We start from the raw sequence: 16700 nt of genomic DNA, 5'->3' as shown, positions 1-16700 counted from the left end.
AAGTATTTGGCAATAATCACTTATATGATAATAGGCAGTTAATATATTCTGCAACATGCAGGACAGGCTACAGCAAATTATGAGGTCTAACTTTTAGCTTTGTTATACTGCATTTAGCAATGAGGGGGTGCTTTTGTGAAATTCAAAGTTGCGGATTCGTAGTTTAAAAATAATACATCCTTGATTCAGTTTATACTTGTGCAATATTAACAAACAGATCCATTTTGTGCAGCTATACCGGGGCCACCTATATTTCAACCAAGGTACAAACCAACCACCAAATATAAAAGTCAAAAAGTTACAAAATGAGACCTAAACATGACTCTCATATACTTAAGTACCTAGTTATCATATAGTAAAAGAGTCCTTACCGTAAGGAGGTTAGCTCCTAAACTCTAGCCCAGCCTTATATAGTCAAAAATTTGATCTTTTTCCCAAGAAACAGGAGCTGTGGTCTAGTGGTAGGACGTCACGTTGTGGCCGTGCCAGCCCCGGTTCGATTCCGGGCAGCTCCATGTCTTAATTTCTCTTTTCGTTTCAGAGGTGCTGTGGTCTAGTGGTAGGACGTCACGTTGTGGCCGTGCCAGCCCCGGTTCGATTCCGGGCAGCGCCATATCCTTTTTTTATTATTTAATTTTTAATTGGATTCGTATGTGAAATGTGTATAGGTGCGTGGTTGGATTTGTATGAGATGTGAGTGAATTGTAGGTCATGTACAGAGAATACCAAGAGAGTGACTCGGGGATGAAGATGAGTGTATTTACTATGTATGAGATTTATTTCGATGGATGGTGCTGAATACTAGATTCTAGTATACAGAAATGGTATATGGAAGTTATGGCCCCTGGCTGAGTTCAGCATGTGCATTCATTAGTATAATGGATATCTTAAATGACATAGGGTAAGTAGAGCATTAGTCTTTCTTTCGATACATTTCCGAGATCTATACTATTGATAGACTTCCATACAAGAGTCTCAACCAATAAACGATGCATATTTCACGAACTCTTCATCTACTTACAGCTTTTCCATGTCGTCATCACTTAAGTAAATAGCGACTGCGGTCTCGCTATTATGATCACTGGGCATCACATATAGCAAACCCCCAACTGGAATAAACTGCGGTCACTGATTCGAGCTTCCCTAGCTCTAGGTTGAAACCAAGCTAGCAGAGATTAACCTTTGCCCACGAGCTGAATGAAACGCTTGTCGATGGACTGACGGTTGCTGTGCATGAGACGTGGCTTTTATCCCGGGAACGGTGCAGCTCGGTTGCCAGGGCTCTGGTTCGGAACTCGATCTTCGGTGGGTCGATCTCCTGTCGGAGCTGGGATGCAATGCAGCCAAGTAGTTGATCGGATATCTGCTGTAGAGTTGAATCGTTATACGCCATGTTTTGGATCAGTCCCGAGTACGTTGATGGGACGTTGAGGAATCGACGGACATCAATCGCGCGTGCGAAGGTGGTCTCGCTTGTGGGGTCCGAGGGAGGTAGACGAGTGCGAGTGATGGACTCCCACATGAATGCGCTGAGAGTGTCCTCTGTGGATACGTATTCAATGGTTATTGTTTCTTTGGCGATGGATTTGAGGGCAGCGAGGGAATTGGACTTGAAACAGAAGTAGGCCCACGTGGACTTGGGAAACTCTGCCCGGCTTGATGATTTGATGGGAGAGCTCATCACCTCGGATGTAAGAGTCGTCCAGGAAAGGGATAATATCCAAAGGGGCTAGGTTCCCGGAAGACAGCTCTTCATCGGAGAACAGCTCATTGCGGCATGTCTTGGAGAGGAGATGGATGACTCGGTCTTGACCGGTCACATCCATTATGCTGTGCTCGCCGACAGAGGTTAGGATCAGGCCCATAGAGATGAAGTGACCTGAACCATGAAGACTGGGGCTCCGTCTGGAAATTGGGTGCCTGTTGGAATGGTGTTGATCGGGGCAATGATCGATACGTCAAGCATGGCAATCGGGAATTTGGTGTATCGTAGGGAATCCATAGATACCATCTAGGTTATCTTTCACAACTAGTCTGGAAATCCTCTGGAATGGCTTGATCTTTGAAATTCCCCTATTGCCTTCACTGGTGCCGTCGTCGACGACCTTGCCCCCCACCCATGGAAAACTGGCAGTCAGTCGCTCTAGACCCTTGGTGAGGGTGTCGAGTAAGGTGGATCTGGATGATGTATCGGGGAGAGAGTAGCAGCTACAGATTTGCGTATAGATTTGGAGGAAGTGTAATCAGCCGAAATTATCGAGGGAGACATCGAGGGTAGTGTGTATAGTTGTAGTTGCGGAGGTTATTGCGTCACTCATGTTGGTCAATTGAAGAAAAGAGAGGACGAGAACGGAGTAAAGGGCCGAAGCTTCGAAGATTTTTGGAGCAAGGGGATTGAAGGATGATGGGCTGAAGAAGCCCTGGACACTTTGGGCTTAAACTCTGGGATGGATGGTATACCTGGAGATACTATGGCGATGAGTGTGGAAGGTTAGTCCCGACTTGGCCTAGTGATTCTTGAGTGAACATGAGACATTTTGACTTGTGCGCTTTTATATCACAATGGATGTGATTGATAATGCTAATTCTGTGCAGAATCATTGGTGGATACTACTACAGCCACGGTAGTAAAGCTTTGTGATTCCTTGCTGGCGATGAAGTATTGAAGATCCAATATAGCCAAGCCCATTTACGGAGTAAGGGTAGACATGTTTAGTTCCATATGTCACCCCACAGTCAGCATGGTAAAGAATAACCCGAAGATATCTATTGAATTCCCTAGGGTTTCCTCTTGTATGGATACTAGACCTCTTCTTAGTTAGTTTTTATCTGATAGGACGTGATATATTATGAATCGCCTTAATACGCGCCATATTCTTGATCCATCGGCTATCTGGGTTACTGTAGTGAAAGGTTCCCAGGCGCTCGCGACAGTGCTACTGATTGCTTGCTATCCTGAGAATATCCTCAGTGGATACCTGGTAATTGGCTGTCTTTGATTCGATTACTCCATACTCAGAGTATGGACGACTGGTACTTAACTATTGTAGCCTAGTTAGTCAGGCACGAATAAATACCTAGACCCAATGGAACTAGTTACTAACTAGAGATTGATAATGATGATTAAGAGACGGAAAGATTTCCGGACGCGAAGAATCGGTGGTCATGCCATGAATGTACGGAGTGGGAATATGTAATGATCCCCCCAGTCATAGGCGATACTATGATGGAATCGGGCGAAAGCCTCCGTTCGGAACCGAAGTCGTCAGTCAGCGCATGTCGGGATTCCCTCTGCCGGAAGTTGATTATGACTATATGATTCCTACGACCGTCCAGAGCTTCAATTCAGTCGGAACTTCATCTTTGTCTTTCCCTTAAATCCTGGGAAAGAATGGATAGGTTCGTTCTACCCCCCGTCAGCTCCCAATAACACTGTGTCCTGTTAGATAGTCGTGTCGCTCCTAATTCTTACGCCGACTCCGCTATTATCCACTAGTTGACGACTTCTGCTCTTCCCTTACGTTCGGCCTGATGCTGCTGACGCAGCCCCTGCGGTGCAGGGTCCATCCATCACCAGCTCCATTACCACGCTCAGTCCTCCGAGATTCCATCGCCAGGTCTCGACAAGGAATTGTGCATTTCCCCCGAGCTCAACTTCGTGTTCTGCGCACCTCAACCCTCCCCAATCATAAGAATTCCCTTCTCCCCGCCAATGTCCGTCCCATTCCACCCCTTTCGATCATAAAAAACACCACCAACACCACAACGATCCCCCTGTCACCCATGGCGTCCCAGAAAAGGGGCCACGGTGGCCATGGTGGCCACCACCATCATCACCACCATCACGGCAATGTATACCTCACCTCGACGAATAAACATGATGCGGGAGTTCGGATCACGCGAATCGGCCTGGTCGCTAACCTAACCATGGCAATTGGGAAATTTATCGGAGGCTACGTTTTTAATTCGCAAGCTCTGATTGCCGACGCTTATCACGCCCTCACTGATCTCGTGTCGGATATTCTGACCCTGGGTACGGTGGCTTGGTCGCTCAAGCCCCCGACCGAACGGTTCCCCAACGGCTATGGGAAGGTCGAGAGCATTGGCGCTCTAGGCGTGAGTGCATTGTTGCTTTGTGGAGGCGTGTTCATGGGTCTGAATTCGGGTCAGGTCTTGCTGGCCCAGTTCTACCCTGAAGCTGCGGAGGCAATTTCTCATTTGGGGGCCTTGGGGCATAGTCATTCGCACAGTCACGGAGTAGAAGTCCTTGGACCTAGCATCCATGCTGCATGGCTCGCAGCTGGGTCTATTATTATAAAAGAGTGGCTTTACCGTGCAAGTGAGTAATCCCCCGCTACGGACTTGAGTCTGCAGACGTGAGTGTTGACAATTTGATCCCTGGTAGCCATGAAAGTAGCGAATGAACGAAAATCATCGGTCCTGGCATCCAACGCCGTCCACCATCGCATCGATTCGCTTACGAGTATTGTCGCTTTGTTTACGATCGGAGGGACCTATTTATTCCAGGATGCTTCGTGGCTGGATCCTGTGGGTGGACTGCTCATCTCACTGATGGTTATTAAGGCAGGGTGGGGGAACACTGCAACGTCGCTCTTGGAGTTGGCTGATACAACCGTTGAAGATGACATCAAGGAGTCCGTACAAAAGGCTGCATCGAAGATGATTGCGAAACTGAAGGATGGCGACGCGGTCAAGGTGCGCCATGTGCAGGGCATGAAATCAGGACAGAACTACCTTATGGATATTGAGCTAGCGGTGCCTGGAGTATGGCCGATCCACCGTTCACGAGAGATTGAGGAGTCTGTCCGAGCCGCGATTGGTGCGGCCGTTCGCGGCGTCAAACGAGTCAAAGTACGATTCGTGCCCTTGGAGCATGAAGAGCTGACGTTCTCTGAGGAATTTATCTCGACCGATGTCACGTTGCAAGGTAGCCCGGAGCCAAAAGAAGATGAAATCGAGGCGGAATGCGAGGCGCATGCGCACCACGAACACCATGAGCATGAAGATTCTACGCGCAGGAGGCGTTAAATAGGGTGCTATGCGCTTTCTCTGGTTTGTTGTCTTCATTTTCGCTGATGTATAGGGTCTTACGAGGCTTCGCTATGTTTTTTCAACGTTCCGTTCCCTCAAACTCTCATACAGAGGATCATATGATACCCCCGCGGAGTGGAATGAACAAGGCTGTTCTGCCGGTGAAAGGATGACCAAGCCACGTTGGACACACCGGTAGCAGAGACCTACTGGGAAAAATGGGATGAAGAGAGAGGAGATAGGGCAGACGGTTCTGGGTTCTCCATGGTAGCCGGCAGACTCGACCAGTTTTTCTGGCCATTTGTACATGGAGATCAATCATTGGTATGGACAGTTATCTATGTACATACATACATACTATTTATGAACCAGCCGTATAGATTCAGGCATACACTAGATAGTACCTGAGTATTATGGGAACCAATCAATCCCGATCTCAGGTTTTGCCGAGGTCTAGAAATGGTTTTATCCGCCACTAAAGGAGTCACCATTCATTGCAAAGTCTTGTATTTACTACTCGAAGTTGGTTGCTCCCCCTTTTTCTCCATCGAGGTACAGTACATGTTCCATAATGGTAATAATTACTAGTGATGGCCTCTGGCTTTTCGTCATTAACTACACTGGTCATGCTTCTCACTCACCGATTGAGACCTTCCCGCTGTCGCCTCATACTTAACCCTATTAAAGGACGTCTATGCTTTGGTACCGACCAGCCGTCATCTTTACCATATCCTAAGAGATTTCCTTTATCAATACAACAGTCGATATTTGCATGGCTCAGCACTTTCTTCGGTAGCAGAGATGCTGTCGCAGTGGCGAAACTACTCTCAAGGGAGTGGAAGCGGCGCGTACCCAGTCGTGTAGTCTAACATCAAGAGGAAGGAGACGCGATGTCTCCTCCGACGAGGAATGGGAGAAGGACCCAGATGATAGCTATATTTCCAACAGCAAAAGACGATATCCTTTCAATCGCGATATCGTAACCCATCCACTGAAGGCGGCACAATATAACGTTGTGGACATTGTTCAAATCCAGAAGGGATTTGTCACTGCGATCCGAACTGGTCACACAGATATCGTAACACTCGTAACACTTCTTGACTACTGTGCTCAGGCGAACTTCTATCGTGGCAATTTCGCTACCATAGGCCTGGTTGGGGTCGCCGCTCAGACCCTCGTGCGGAATCCTCTCCACGCATCTTTACAGCTGTCAAGTACGGACATAGAGAGTTGGTTGAACTCTTGCTGGACAAAGTAGCTGATCCAGACTGATACCGACCGATACCGACCTTCTCCGCTATACCGAGCCGTCGAGGACGGTAGACATGATATTGTCCAACTGTTGATCAATCATAGCGACAGTTCTAGCTCTCATGCAAGCATTTTGAATCTTGCTGTGCAGAGAGGGGATAGATTTATTGTTCGATTTCTATTAGACAAAGCTGTCCTGGCACATGTAACCGGGCACTTTGCGTTATACGTGGCTAAACAGAAACATGATCAAGAGATAATCAAATTATTGCAATCTTAAGGAGCGAATACGAAGCAGTGTTGCATGGACGATGAGGCGAACTGGGATAAAGATGGAGATGGTATGGATGGAACGGTTGGCACCCGTTATCCCCAGCCTTGTTTTGGAGACTATGAAGAATCTGAGGGCGAAGATGACTCCTCTAAGCCTCCACCTTCTGTGTTGGAGAATTAGTTTTGCTTTTAACGTCTGAGTCGTTATTTGACACTTTATTCATTGCTCACCTATCTCACGCTCGACCAATTCAAAGCCTGGAATCCAGCCGCTGGCTCTTCCTGCAACATCCTACTGGATTACTATTACTGTGTTTCTATGAAGACGGCCCGGCTAATTAATCCTATGCAAGAAGCGGCATTTGACTGAGGATGGTGAATTTTATTTTCATTGAAAAATGTGTATATTTAGTAGGATTTGACCTACAATGACTATACTGTAGATCACCAACTGCCGCCCGATACCGCCTGCTGCCCAAAATCTTTACTTACCAACTTTATAAACATAGGTGTTTAATTTACCATATCTTATTTAATATGGCTTTAATGGAAGCCCCGTTAGCTGCAATCAATTCGTTGGGACCAGCAGAACGGATTAACTATACTCAAATTGCAAAACAGTTTAGTGTTAATCGATCAACGCTATCAAAGCGTCACCGCGGAGTTCAGCAGCCGAGGTAGGAGCAATATAGAGACCAGCGATTACTTAACAACTAGCAGGCCAAAGAGCTTGTGTTCTTTATAAATAAGCAATCAGAGCGAGGCCTTTATTATATGCATGAGATGCTACGGAATTTTGCAAGGAAATTGCTGGAACAAAGCCAGGAAAGAACTGGCCTGGCCGCTTCTTAGACAGGTATTAAAAGGATCTTATATCTTGCTGTACAACTGGTATTAATTCTGCACACAAGCGGGCTGATTCTGCATTTAAATATACTTTATACTTTGAATATCTGGGCTGGAAAATCAAGCAATACAATATACAGCAAGAGGATATGTATAATATGGATGAGAAAGGATTTCTTATTAGGATACTTCTTAAGGGCAAGAGAATTTTTTCTAGGCAATTATATAACCAAGGAGGCCTCAAGCAACGCCTACAGGATAGTAATCGGGAGTGGATTACTACAATTACGTGTATTTGTGCAGACCAGACCTCTCTTTCTCCTGGTTTAATATACCAAGCGGCATCTGGTAAACTACAAGACTCCTAGCTTTAAGATTTTAATACTACAAACCAGTAATGTTTCTTTGCATCTTTACCTTCTAGTGGACCAACGATGAGCTAGGATTTGCATGGCTTTAGTAAATATTTGACCGGGAAACAAAGGCCAAAGCTAGGAGGCGTTGGAGGCTTTTAATTCTTAATAGCTATGGATCCCATATTGCTATAAAGTTTTTAGACTACTGTAAGGCTAATAAAATCTTTATAGCTATCTACCCACCTTATTCTACACACTCCTTGCAGCCGCTTGATGTCAGTATCTTTGGACCGCTTTCAGCAGCCTACAGAGTTTAATTGGAAGTATTTTTATATAAATCCCAAGGCCTAAGCTGTATTACCAAGCGGGATTTCTTCAGGCTATTCTGGCCAAGCTGGACTAAGGCCTTATCTGCAAGAAATATTAAAAGCGCGTGGAGAACTGTTGGGCTATAGCCTTTTAATCCTAAAGTAGTATTGGCACGGTTTAGCAAGTTAGAGGATAAAATGGCTTCTTCTAGTAGTTCCTCTAAGTCTGTTATACAAGCAGAGGATTGGAGAAAGATTAAGCAGCTTCTTAGAGAACTTTTTGCAGACTTCTGTGACCAAACACTAAAATATTAAGCCGAACGATGCTCTCTACCGAGAATATCCTACTTAAGCTACAGAATAGGGGCCTCCAGAAGGCTCTCCAGAATAAGTAAAAGAGACGTCAACGTGCAAAGTCTTTACAGTTTAAATTACAGGCTCCTGAGGATGGTAATGCAGTATTCTATTCTCCTAATAAAATCCAGCAAGCTCGGGACCTTCAAGCAGAAAAAGAGAAGCAAATACAGCTTTCAAAGGCTTCAAAAAAGGAAGAGAAACGACAATTAATTAAAGAAAGGAAAAGAATCAGGGCATCTAATTAAGAGATACGTGCCCAGGCAGCGGAGGAAAAGAAACGCCAGAAGGAAGAGGATCGGTTGGCTAAAGAGGCCAATATACAGCTTCAAAATGACTTTAAACAGTCCAGAAAATACAAGAAGAATCCTCCAGCAACTCCAAATTAGAAAGATATTGTTGTCCCAGCACCTGAAGTTGTTGGAGAAGCCTCTATCACGGTAAATCGCCGAGGAAGGCAGATCCGGCTTCCACATCGCTTTCGAGGCGATTAAAATTTGTGAATAGCTTCTTTAGAACCTCATTTTCAGTACCTGAAAATATCTCTGTATAATTTAAATTGTATGTGGCTCAAAAGCTTCATTTTCGACATGGCCGTGGTGTGTTGAAATTGGGCGGCAGGTAGTGACCTACAGTATAGGTAGGCGGGCAGCCGAGCGGTCAAGTTCCAAGTTGGCACTTATATTTTCCTAAAGGGGTATAGGCTAGGTGTCAGAATAGCAATACGTATTGTCAGAATAGCCATGCTCTTTATCTTGCCTTGGGATGGTTTTAGCGGCTATAGCAATTGAGCGCGCAAGTTCTAGAGCCGTCGGTTATTATTTATTGTTATTATTATTTTTTTCTCTTGTGTATCAAACTTACTGGGAAAAGAGTCTTCTCTGATAAAAGGTAGAATTCTGATAGATGAACCGGGTAAATTCCCGGCGGTGGGGGGTTCCAGATCCAGTATCAAACGGGGTTCCGTGGTCCGTAGTTGGGCTGACATCACAACATGGTCATCGCTGCTAATTTATCAGGGCCGGCTACGATGTAAGACAAAGAAAAAGAATAACAAGGGACCTTCGGTAAAATAGCTAACCATCATGGCTGCAGAGCGGTTCCTAGCCATCGTGTGGCTATTCAGTCGTCCACTCACCGAGCGAGGGGATAAATAACTACGTTATGGAGTAAGGGATTGGTGGAGCAGCGCTTCAATCCCCAGCTTTGTATAAATTTCCTGACATACATTTTTGTGTGGAGCTTCCTCATCTTCTATCCCTCTCTCTTTTTCTATTGTTCGGTTTCCGGTGGCCTCCCTTTATCCCACTTTTTATCGTTCTCTTTTCCCTTTGCTTATTCTTCCCGGAATCTTATCAGCGATACTCGGTCGACGTCATTCTCCCCGTTTCCCCCCCAACAACGGTAGATTTACAGTGTTACAATGTCCTCTGGAGTATCGCAAGACCCATTTTACGTTGGGTTCGACCTCTCAACCCAGCAGCTGAAGGGGTTGGTAGTCAATTCCGATCTCAAGGTCGTCCACATCTCCAAATTTGACTTTGACGTCGACTCCCATGGCTTCTCCATCAAAAAGGGTGTGATGACCAACGAAGCCGAACGTGAGGTCTACGCTCCCGTTGCTTTATGGCTACAGGCTCTGGATGGAGTGTTGGAGGGACTCCGCAAGCAGGGACTCGACTTCCATCGTGTGAAGGGTATTAGCGGCGCGGGTCAGCAGCATGGAAGCGTATATTGGGGGGAGAACGCGGAGATCCTACTCAAGTCCCTCGATTCGACCAAGACGTTGGAAGAGCAGTTGGCTGGAGCGTTTTCTCATCCATATAGCCCCAATTGGCAGGATTCGAGCACGCAGAAGGAGTGTGATGAGTTCGATGCCTTTTTGGGTGGCCAAGAGCAATTGGCAGATGCCACGGGAAGCAAGGCCCATCATGTAAGTTTCCTTGTTGCAATGGAGGTGAACATCCGTCGATTTATCCAATGGCTAACGAGTGGGGGTTCTAGAGATTCACAGGGCCTCAAATCCTCCGATTCCAGCGAAAGTACCCTGACGTGTACAAGAAGACGTCGCGCATTTCTCTGGTGTCCTCGTTCCTTGCCTCATTGCTTCTGGGTCGCGTTGCGCCGCTCGATATCTCGGATGTTTGTGGTATGAACTTGTGGAATATTCAAAAGGGCGTTTACGATGAGAACCTACTGCGGCTCTGTGCTGGGTCCTTTGGTGTGGACGACCTGAAGAGCAAGCTCGGCGATGTACCTGAGGATGGGGGAATTCATCTGGGCAAGATTGATCGGTACTTTGTGGAACGGTATGGGTTCGCTCTCGACTGTACTGTCGTCCCATCAACCGGCGATAACCCGGCCACGATCCTAGCTTTGCCGCTGAGACCCTCCGATGCGATGGTCTCTTTGGGGACCTCGACTACGTTCCTCATGTCGACTCCCAGCTACAAACCGGACCCAGCAACGCATTTTTTCAACCACCCAACGACCCCAGGACTCTATATGTTTATGCTCTGCTATAAGAATGGCGGCCTGGCACGCGAGCAGATCCGTGATGCGATCAATGAGAAACTGGGTAATGCCACAGCCGATCCATGGGCGAACTTTGACAAGATCACTCTCCAGGCAGCTCATATGGGCCAGAAATCAGGCTCTGAACCTATGAAAATGGGGCTATTTTTCCCCCGACCCGAGATTGTTCCAAACCTTCCCTCGGGGCAATGGCGATACAACTACAACCCTAGCGATGGTAGCCTTTGCGAATCCAGTAAGGAATGGAATAATCCTCTGGATGAAGCTCGTGCGATTGTCGAAAGTCAATTGCTCTCTCTTCGTCTTCGGTCCCGCGGTCTCACTCAAAGCCCCGCCGGCGGTATGCCGGCTCAACCCCGGCGAGTCTACCTTGTTGGAGGCGGATCGAAGAACAAAGCTATCGCCAAGCTGGCAGGAGAGATCTTGGGTGGTAGTGATGGAGTCTACAAGCTGGAGATTGGAGACAATGCCTGTGCACTGGGTGCGGCATACAAGGCGGTATGGGCCATTGAGAGATCCCGAGGTCAGACATTCGAAGACCTGGTTGGACAACGATGGAGAGAGGAGGATTTCATTGAGAAGATTGCTGAAGGCTACCAAAAAGGAGTCTTTGAACAGTATGGGAAGGCCGTTGAAGGGTTTGAAAAGATGGAGGCGCAGGTTTTGAAGCAGGAGGCAGAGCGCAAGTGGTGACGACCATGATGAATTTGAAATATATGATGATGACAGCTATGAATATAATCCTAGATTTACATATTTAATAACATTCATGGTTGGGATATACATCTTCTACTTCTGTAGTAATGGTGTCATAGAGTGCCTGAATCTGCCGGCAGAAAAGATGTGCGCCTTACCTCTTTGGGACGTCGTTCAACGTCGCCCGCACACATTATGGATTCTTCTACAACACTCGATCTATTAGACCCGATCTCCTTCTTCCTTTTGGTCATTTATCTCCATCTCTTCTATTTTTGTCCCAACCTCTGAGAAGCATCTACTGTCTGTATGCCACATCTTGTTTGATCTGTGTAGGTAGTGCATGTCCCTGATCCACCGACAGAATTTTATTCCCATTTCTTTTACCCGAGAGACTGGGTCTGACTAGTGTTCCTTTCCTTAGGCAAAGCCCCGAAATACCGCCCCGTCTGTTGCTCCAACGAACTAGACTAAGCCATGTTTCGATAAACGTTGCTTGAATTTTAACCCAACAACATCGCATTCACCCTTTGAGCTCCCACTGACTTGCTCTCTGAGTCCGCCTGACTCTTAAGGCAGCTCGGCTGGTCGAAGATGGAAGAACAGGTAAGGATCAAATATCTGCACATTTTGTCTGTACAGCTATGTAAAAATGGGAGCATTGAAAAACAGAAAAAGAAAAAGAAAAAAAGAAAAAAGAAAAAAAGGCCACCCCACCAATTAATATCCCCTCCCCTCATGCCCCTCCTTTTAACTTCCTTGTTGTTTAGCAATTTGTCTAAATTGAGAATGGTCATACCCTATACCTGACATAGACTATTATCTCCCAGGTAGCGAATGCCATAGAAATCGCCTGGAATCCTTCCTCAGACCAAGCCCTCAAGGCTCAAGCCTTTGACTATCTGAATCAACTCCGCGCCGATCCCTCGGGATGGCAAGTGTGCCTCACCCTCTTCACCAAGACCCCTCCGCATTCTGAAATCGTACGGCATGTGGCATTAGAAGTGGTCAATAGTGCTGCCCAAGCGGGACTTATTGACCCCCAGGCGTTGGGGTATGTCCGGGATGGCTTGATGACCTATCTCCGCCAGGTATACGGCCAGGAAAATGCAAACCCTGACCCTCCCAATATCCAAAACAAAATTGCACAGACCATTACATTCCTCTTCTCTGCGCTGTATGGCAATGGCTGGGATTCGGTCTTCGATGATCTCTTGGGCTTAACGTACAAGAGCCCCTCGAGCACGGCTCGCGACAACCCTTTTGGAATCGTGTTCTACCTTCGCGTGGTCAACTCCATCCACGATGAGATTGGGGATGTTTTAGTGTCCAGATCTCGCACCGAGCAAGACAAAGCCAATTCATTGAAGGACCTGATTCGAGTGCGGGACATGCAGAAGATTGCACTAGCATGGCAGGAGATCTTGTCGGAATGGCGGGACGGTAATGATCTGATCGTCGAGATGGCTCTGAAGGCGGTTGGCAGCTGGGTCAGCTGGATAGATATCGGTCTCGTGGTGAATCAGACAATGCTTGACCTTTTGTTCCAGCAACTAGGCCGGGTGCAAAAGGCGGAGCTGAGAGCCGGCGAGGAGAAGGTGCGAGATGCCGCGGTTGATGTCTTCACGGAGATCATCGGCAAAAAAATGAAGCCAGAGGACAAGATTGATATGATTATTTTTCTGAATCTCGACACCATTGTGTCTCAACTGTCGAATAGCCCCCCCCTCTATGACAATAGGTTCACTTTCAAGTACGACACCGACTTGGCGGAAACTGTTGCGAAGCTCGTCAACATCACTGTCGTGGATGTTGTGCGTGCTTTGGAGCAGGAAACGGTCAGCGCCGACTGCAAGGGGAAGGCCAACAGGCTGCTACAAGCGTTCCTCCCACATATCTTGAGATACTTTTCCGACGAATACGACGAAGTTTGCTCCACCGTCATCCCCTGTGTCAGCGACCTTCTCTCCTATCTGCGTAAGATTGCCAAGGCCAACCCTGCCCTTGCCGCGGAGCACTCGTCCATCCTTCTCCCTATCCTGAAAGCAATTATCGCCAAGATGCGATACGATGAGACCTCTTCATGGGGTGATGAGGACGACCAGACCGACGAGGCAGAGTTCCAGGAGCTCCGCAAAAGACTGGGGGTTCTCCAGCAGATCATCTCCACAGTGAACGAGCCACTGTACATCGATGCTGTTTCTGAAGTGGTAGCCACGACGTTTGAGAATCTACGCCAATCGGGCGATCAGCTCGACTGGCGGGACCTGGACCTCGCCTTGCATGAAATGTTCCTCTTTGGGGACATTGCTGTCAAGGCCGGCAGTCTCTATGTCAAAAATGTTCCGCACAATGCAGCTGCAGAGCGACTGGTGGAAATGATGTTGAGGATGGTCGAGTCTGGTAGGTAGTGCAGATGCAGACAATGTTTTGATGCTATAGCCTAACAATCCACAGATATCCGGTCCTTTACGCACCCAGCAACGCAATTGCAGTACATGGAAATCTGTGTCCGCTATAGTTCGTTCTTCCAATACCACACCCACCTTATTCCGGGCGTCTTGGAAAGCTTCCTTCAACTTGTTCATCATCCCATCAAGAAGGTGAAGACAAGATCTTGGTATCTATTCCAGCGGTTGGTGAAGCAGTTGAGGCAACACCTTGGCAATGTCGCGCAGACCGTCGTTGACGCCTTGGGCGATCTGTTGGTGATTCAAGCCGAGGTGCCCTCAGAAGGATCGGACGGAGATGAAATGTCTTCCGAAGACCATGAAGGGTCCGCCGACGCCGTTTTCAACAGCCAACTCTATCTGTTCGAGGCTGTGGGTATCATTTGCTCGACTCCAGCCGTTCCGGCTGATAAGCAGGTGTTCTATGCACAATCGGTGCTGAGCCCGGTGTTTGTGGACATGGAAAAGAACCTTACCCCCGCTAAATCTAATGATGAGCGAGTGTTGCTCCAGATTCACCATGATATCATGGCGCTTGGGACTCTGGCACGCGGGTTCTCGGATTGGATGCCGGGAACACCCACCCCATCCGCTCTTCCGGCACCAGAAGTGTCTGAAGCGTTTGTACAGGTGGCCGAAGCCACCCTTGTGGCCCTTGAGTCCTTGAAAGTGTCGTTCAACGTTAGGACCGCTGCTCGGTTCACCTTCTCGCGACTGATCGGTGTCCTTGGCTCCCGGATCCTGCCGCAGCTTCCACAGTGGATTGACGGTCTGCTCACCCAGACCTCTTCTCGCGACGAGATGGCTCTATTTTTGCGTCTTCTGGATCAGGTTATCTTTGGATTCAAGGGAGAAATTTATAATATTCTGGATGCCCTCTTAACGCCTTTCTTACAGCGAGTGTTCTCTGGACTTGCCGATCCCACCACGGGCACGGATGATGAGATCCAATTGGCGGAACTCAAGCGAGAATACCTCAACTTCCTGTTGGCGGTCTTGAACAACGATCTGGGTGCGGTGATCATCAGCGAGAGTAAGTTCCATTGCCCATCGCTCTTTTCGTGCCCTGCCTGGCCAAAAACTAACTTCTATCAGGGAATCAACCCATGTTTGATACTGTGATCACCACCATTGAACATTTCGCCAAGGACGTAGAGGACTTTACGACGGCCAAGATGGCCTTTTCACTGCTCTCCAAGATGGGTAGCTCCTGGGGCGGTCCGGATATCGCACCCGAGACATCAAATGGTGCCTCCGCGCAGCAGACTGCTCTTCCTGGGTTTGGGCAGTTCATGATCAACCGGATGTCGCCGCTTTGCTGGGCTCTTCCAGCCACCCCATCTTTCAATCCCAAAGACGCACAAGCCAAGCAGGTTCTGGCCGAAGCCGGTGGACTGCAACGTACGATCTACTGTAAAACGGGCATGGAGTACATTGAGTATCTCCGGGACCGGGAATTACCTGGCATGGGAATGGGTGCGGATCTTATCGAAGAGTTCCTGAATGCATTGAGTCGGTTGGACTTGAAGGGCTTCCGGCAGTTCTTCCCGGTAGGTTCCAATTGTCGTTGTGTTCGTTCCCGTTGCTAATGATATTTTGTCTACAGTCGTTTATTCAGCGGTTGAGCGCATGATATTCCCACACTTTTATATTTCTCTCTTCCTTTTCCATCTCATATATCATTTCTTGTCCCTATGCTCCTCGATCATTCTTCAGAGGTTTCCCTTTGTCTTAGATTCCCCCACGGTTTGGTTTGATGAATGATGTTCTCATGTGCTCCCCATTACGCTGATAGCTCCGTCGCCGGCACGTCTTCCTGCCATGAAAATTGCTAAAGAATCAGAAACCACAAAACACAAAAAGTATATAATTTTTTTTTTTTTGAGAGACATTCTGCATGATCAGGCGTTGCATTCGGAGCGTTTCATATGCCTTGAATTAGCCGCGCATTGAAAAAAGTGACGACGCATTTCACTTTCCACCATCGTTAGCCATGAAACGAGCAAAAACAACGCGAAATAAAGCAAAAGAAACAAGAAGTCTTGGTCGAGGCAGCGGAATAGGATGAGCGAGAGAGATAGTTTCTACGGTTAGGTTACTCTGTAGAAGACTTGGTTTGGCGACATTCGCAGTGACTGGTTGCAATATGCTTTGTTATGTATGTATGTACTTGGTTCAGTTTCTGGAGAGCAGAATAGATAATTGAAGGGCACTTGAAATATAGTAATCCATTACATTCCTCTGCTGTCCCAATCTCCTCCACCACCCACCGCTATCACCGCCTCCGCCTCTACTGCTTTCTCCGCTATTATTGCCTTCACTATAACCACCACCTCTCTCACCTCTAGATCCCCATCCTCCATCGATTGAGCCCTATCCTCCCCCTCCAAAGCTAGACTCGCAACTCACGCTGGGCATGACTGAGCTCCCACACAGACGAACAATTCACCGTCGGATCTTTTGCGGCATCATAATCAGCAAGAGATTGTCGAGCAGTCGTTAGCTGAGAATCAACACACTCCCCTCCAGCATCACCATCATTCGACCTAGGAACGGGTTATGAATAATGGCAATGATGT

General features: G+C 47.5%; 4 protein-coding genes and 2 non-coding genes across 6 annotated transcripts; 5 read left to right on the top strand and 1 right to left on the bottom strand.

Annotated features, from left to right (window-relative positions):
• Positions 1-444: 444 nt before the first annotated feature.
• ATNIH1004_005670 lies at positions 445-515 on the top strand. Its single transcript has one exon. It is a non-coding gene; the product is annotated as a tRNA-His (tRNA).
• Positions 516-542: 27 nt separating this feature from the next.
• Positions 543-613, top strand: ATNIH1004_005669. The gene has a single exon. It is a non-coding gene; the product is annotated as a tRNA-His (tRNA).
• A 552-nt stretch (positions 614-1165) lies between these two features.
• On the bottom strand, positions 1166-1865 carry ATNIH1004_005668 (uncharacterized protein; the record flags this gene model as incomplete). The annotated part of the gene is made up of 2 exons (XM_033570318.1): positions 1166-1529; positions 1618-1865. The coding sequence occupies 2 exons, from the start codon at positions 1863-1865 to the stop codon at positions 1166-1168; spliced, it is 612 nt and encodes a 203-aa protein (XP_033426350.1).
• Positions 1866-3783: 1918 nt separating this feature from the next.
• On the top strand, positions 3784-5049 carry ATNIH1004_005667 (cation diffusion facilitator family transporter; the record flags this gene model as incomplete). The annotated part of the gene is made up of 2 exons (XM_033570317.1): positions 3784-4339; positions 4406-5049. The coding sequence occupies 2 exons, from the start codon at positions 3784-3786 to the stop codon at positions 5047-5049; spliced, it is 1200 nt and encodes a 399-aa protein (XP_033426349.1).
• Positions 5050-9863: 4814 nt separating this feature from the next.
• On the top strand, positions 9864-11668 carry ATNIH1004_005666 (xylulokinase; the record flags this gene model as incomplete). The annotated part of the gene is made up of 2 exons (XM_033570316.1): positions 9864-10373; positions 10445-11668. 2 exons carry the CDS (start codon positions 9864-9866, stop codon positions 11666-11668), a joined length of 1734 nt encoding a protein of 577 aa, XP_033426348.1.
• A 597-nt stretch (positions 11669-12265) lies between these two features.
• On the top strand, positions 12266-15754 carry LOS1 (Ran GTPase-binding protein LOS1; the record flags this gene model as incomplete). Its single annotated transcript, XM_033570315.1, has 5 exons — positions 12266-12277; positions 12502-14074; positions 14129-15154; positions 15217-15671; positions 15728-15754. 5 exons carry the CDS (start codon positions 12266-12268, stop codon positions 15752-15754), a joined length of 3093 nt encoding a protein of 1030 aa, XP_033426347.1.
• Between the last annotated feature and the right edge of the window lie 946 nt (positions 15755-16700).

Source organism: Aspergillus tanneri (assembly GCF_003426965.1).
Source record: "Aspergillus tanneri strain NIH1004 chromosome Unknown AapTan_4_pilon_pilon_pilon, whole genome shotgun sequence".
Taxonomy (NCBI): Eukaryota; Fungi; Ascomycota; class Eurotiomycetes; order Eurotiales; family Aspergillaceae; genus Aspergillus; species Aspergillus tanneri.
This window is presented reverse-complemented; position numbering and strand designations above follow the sequence as displayed.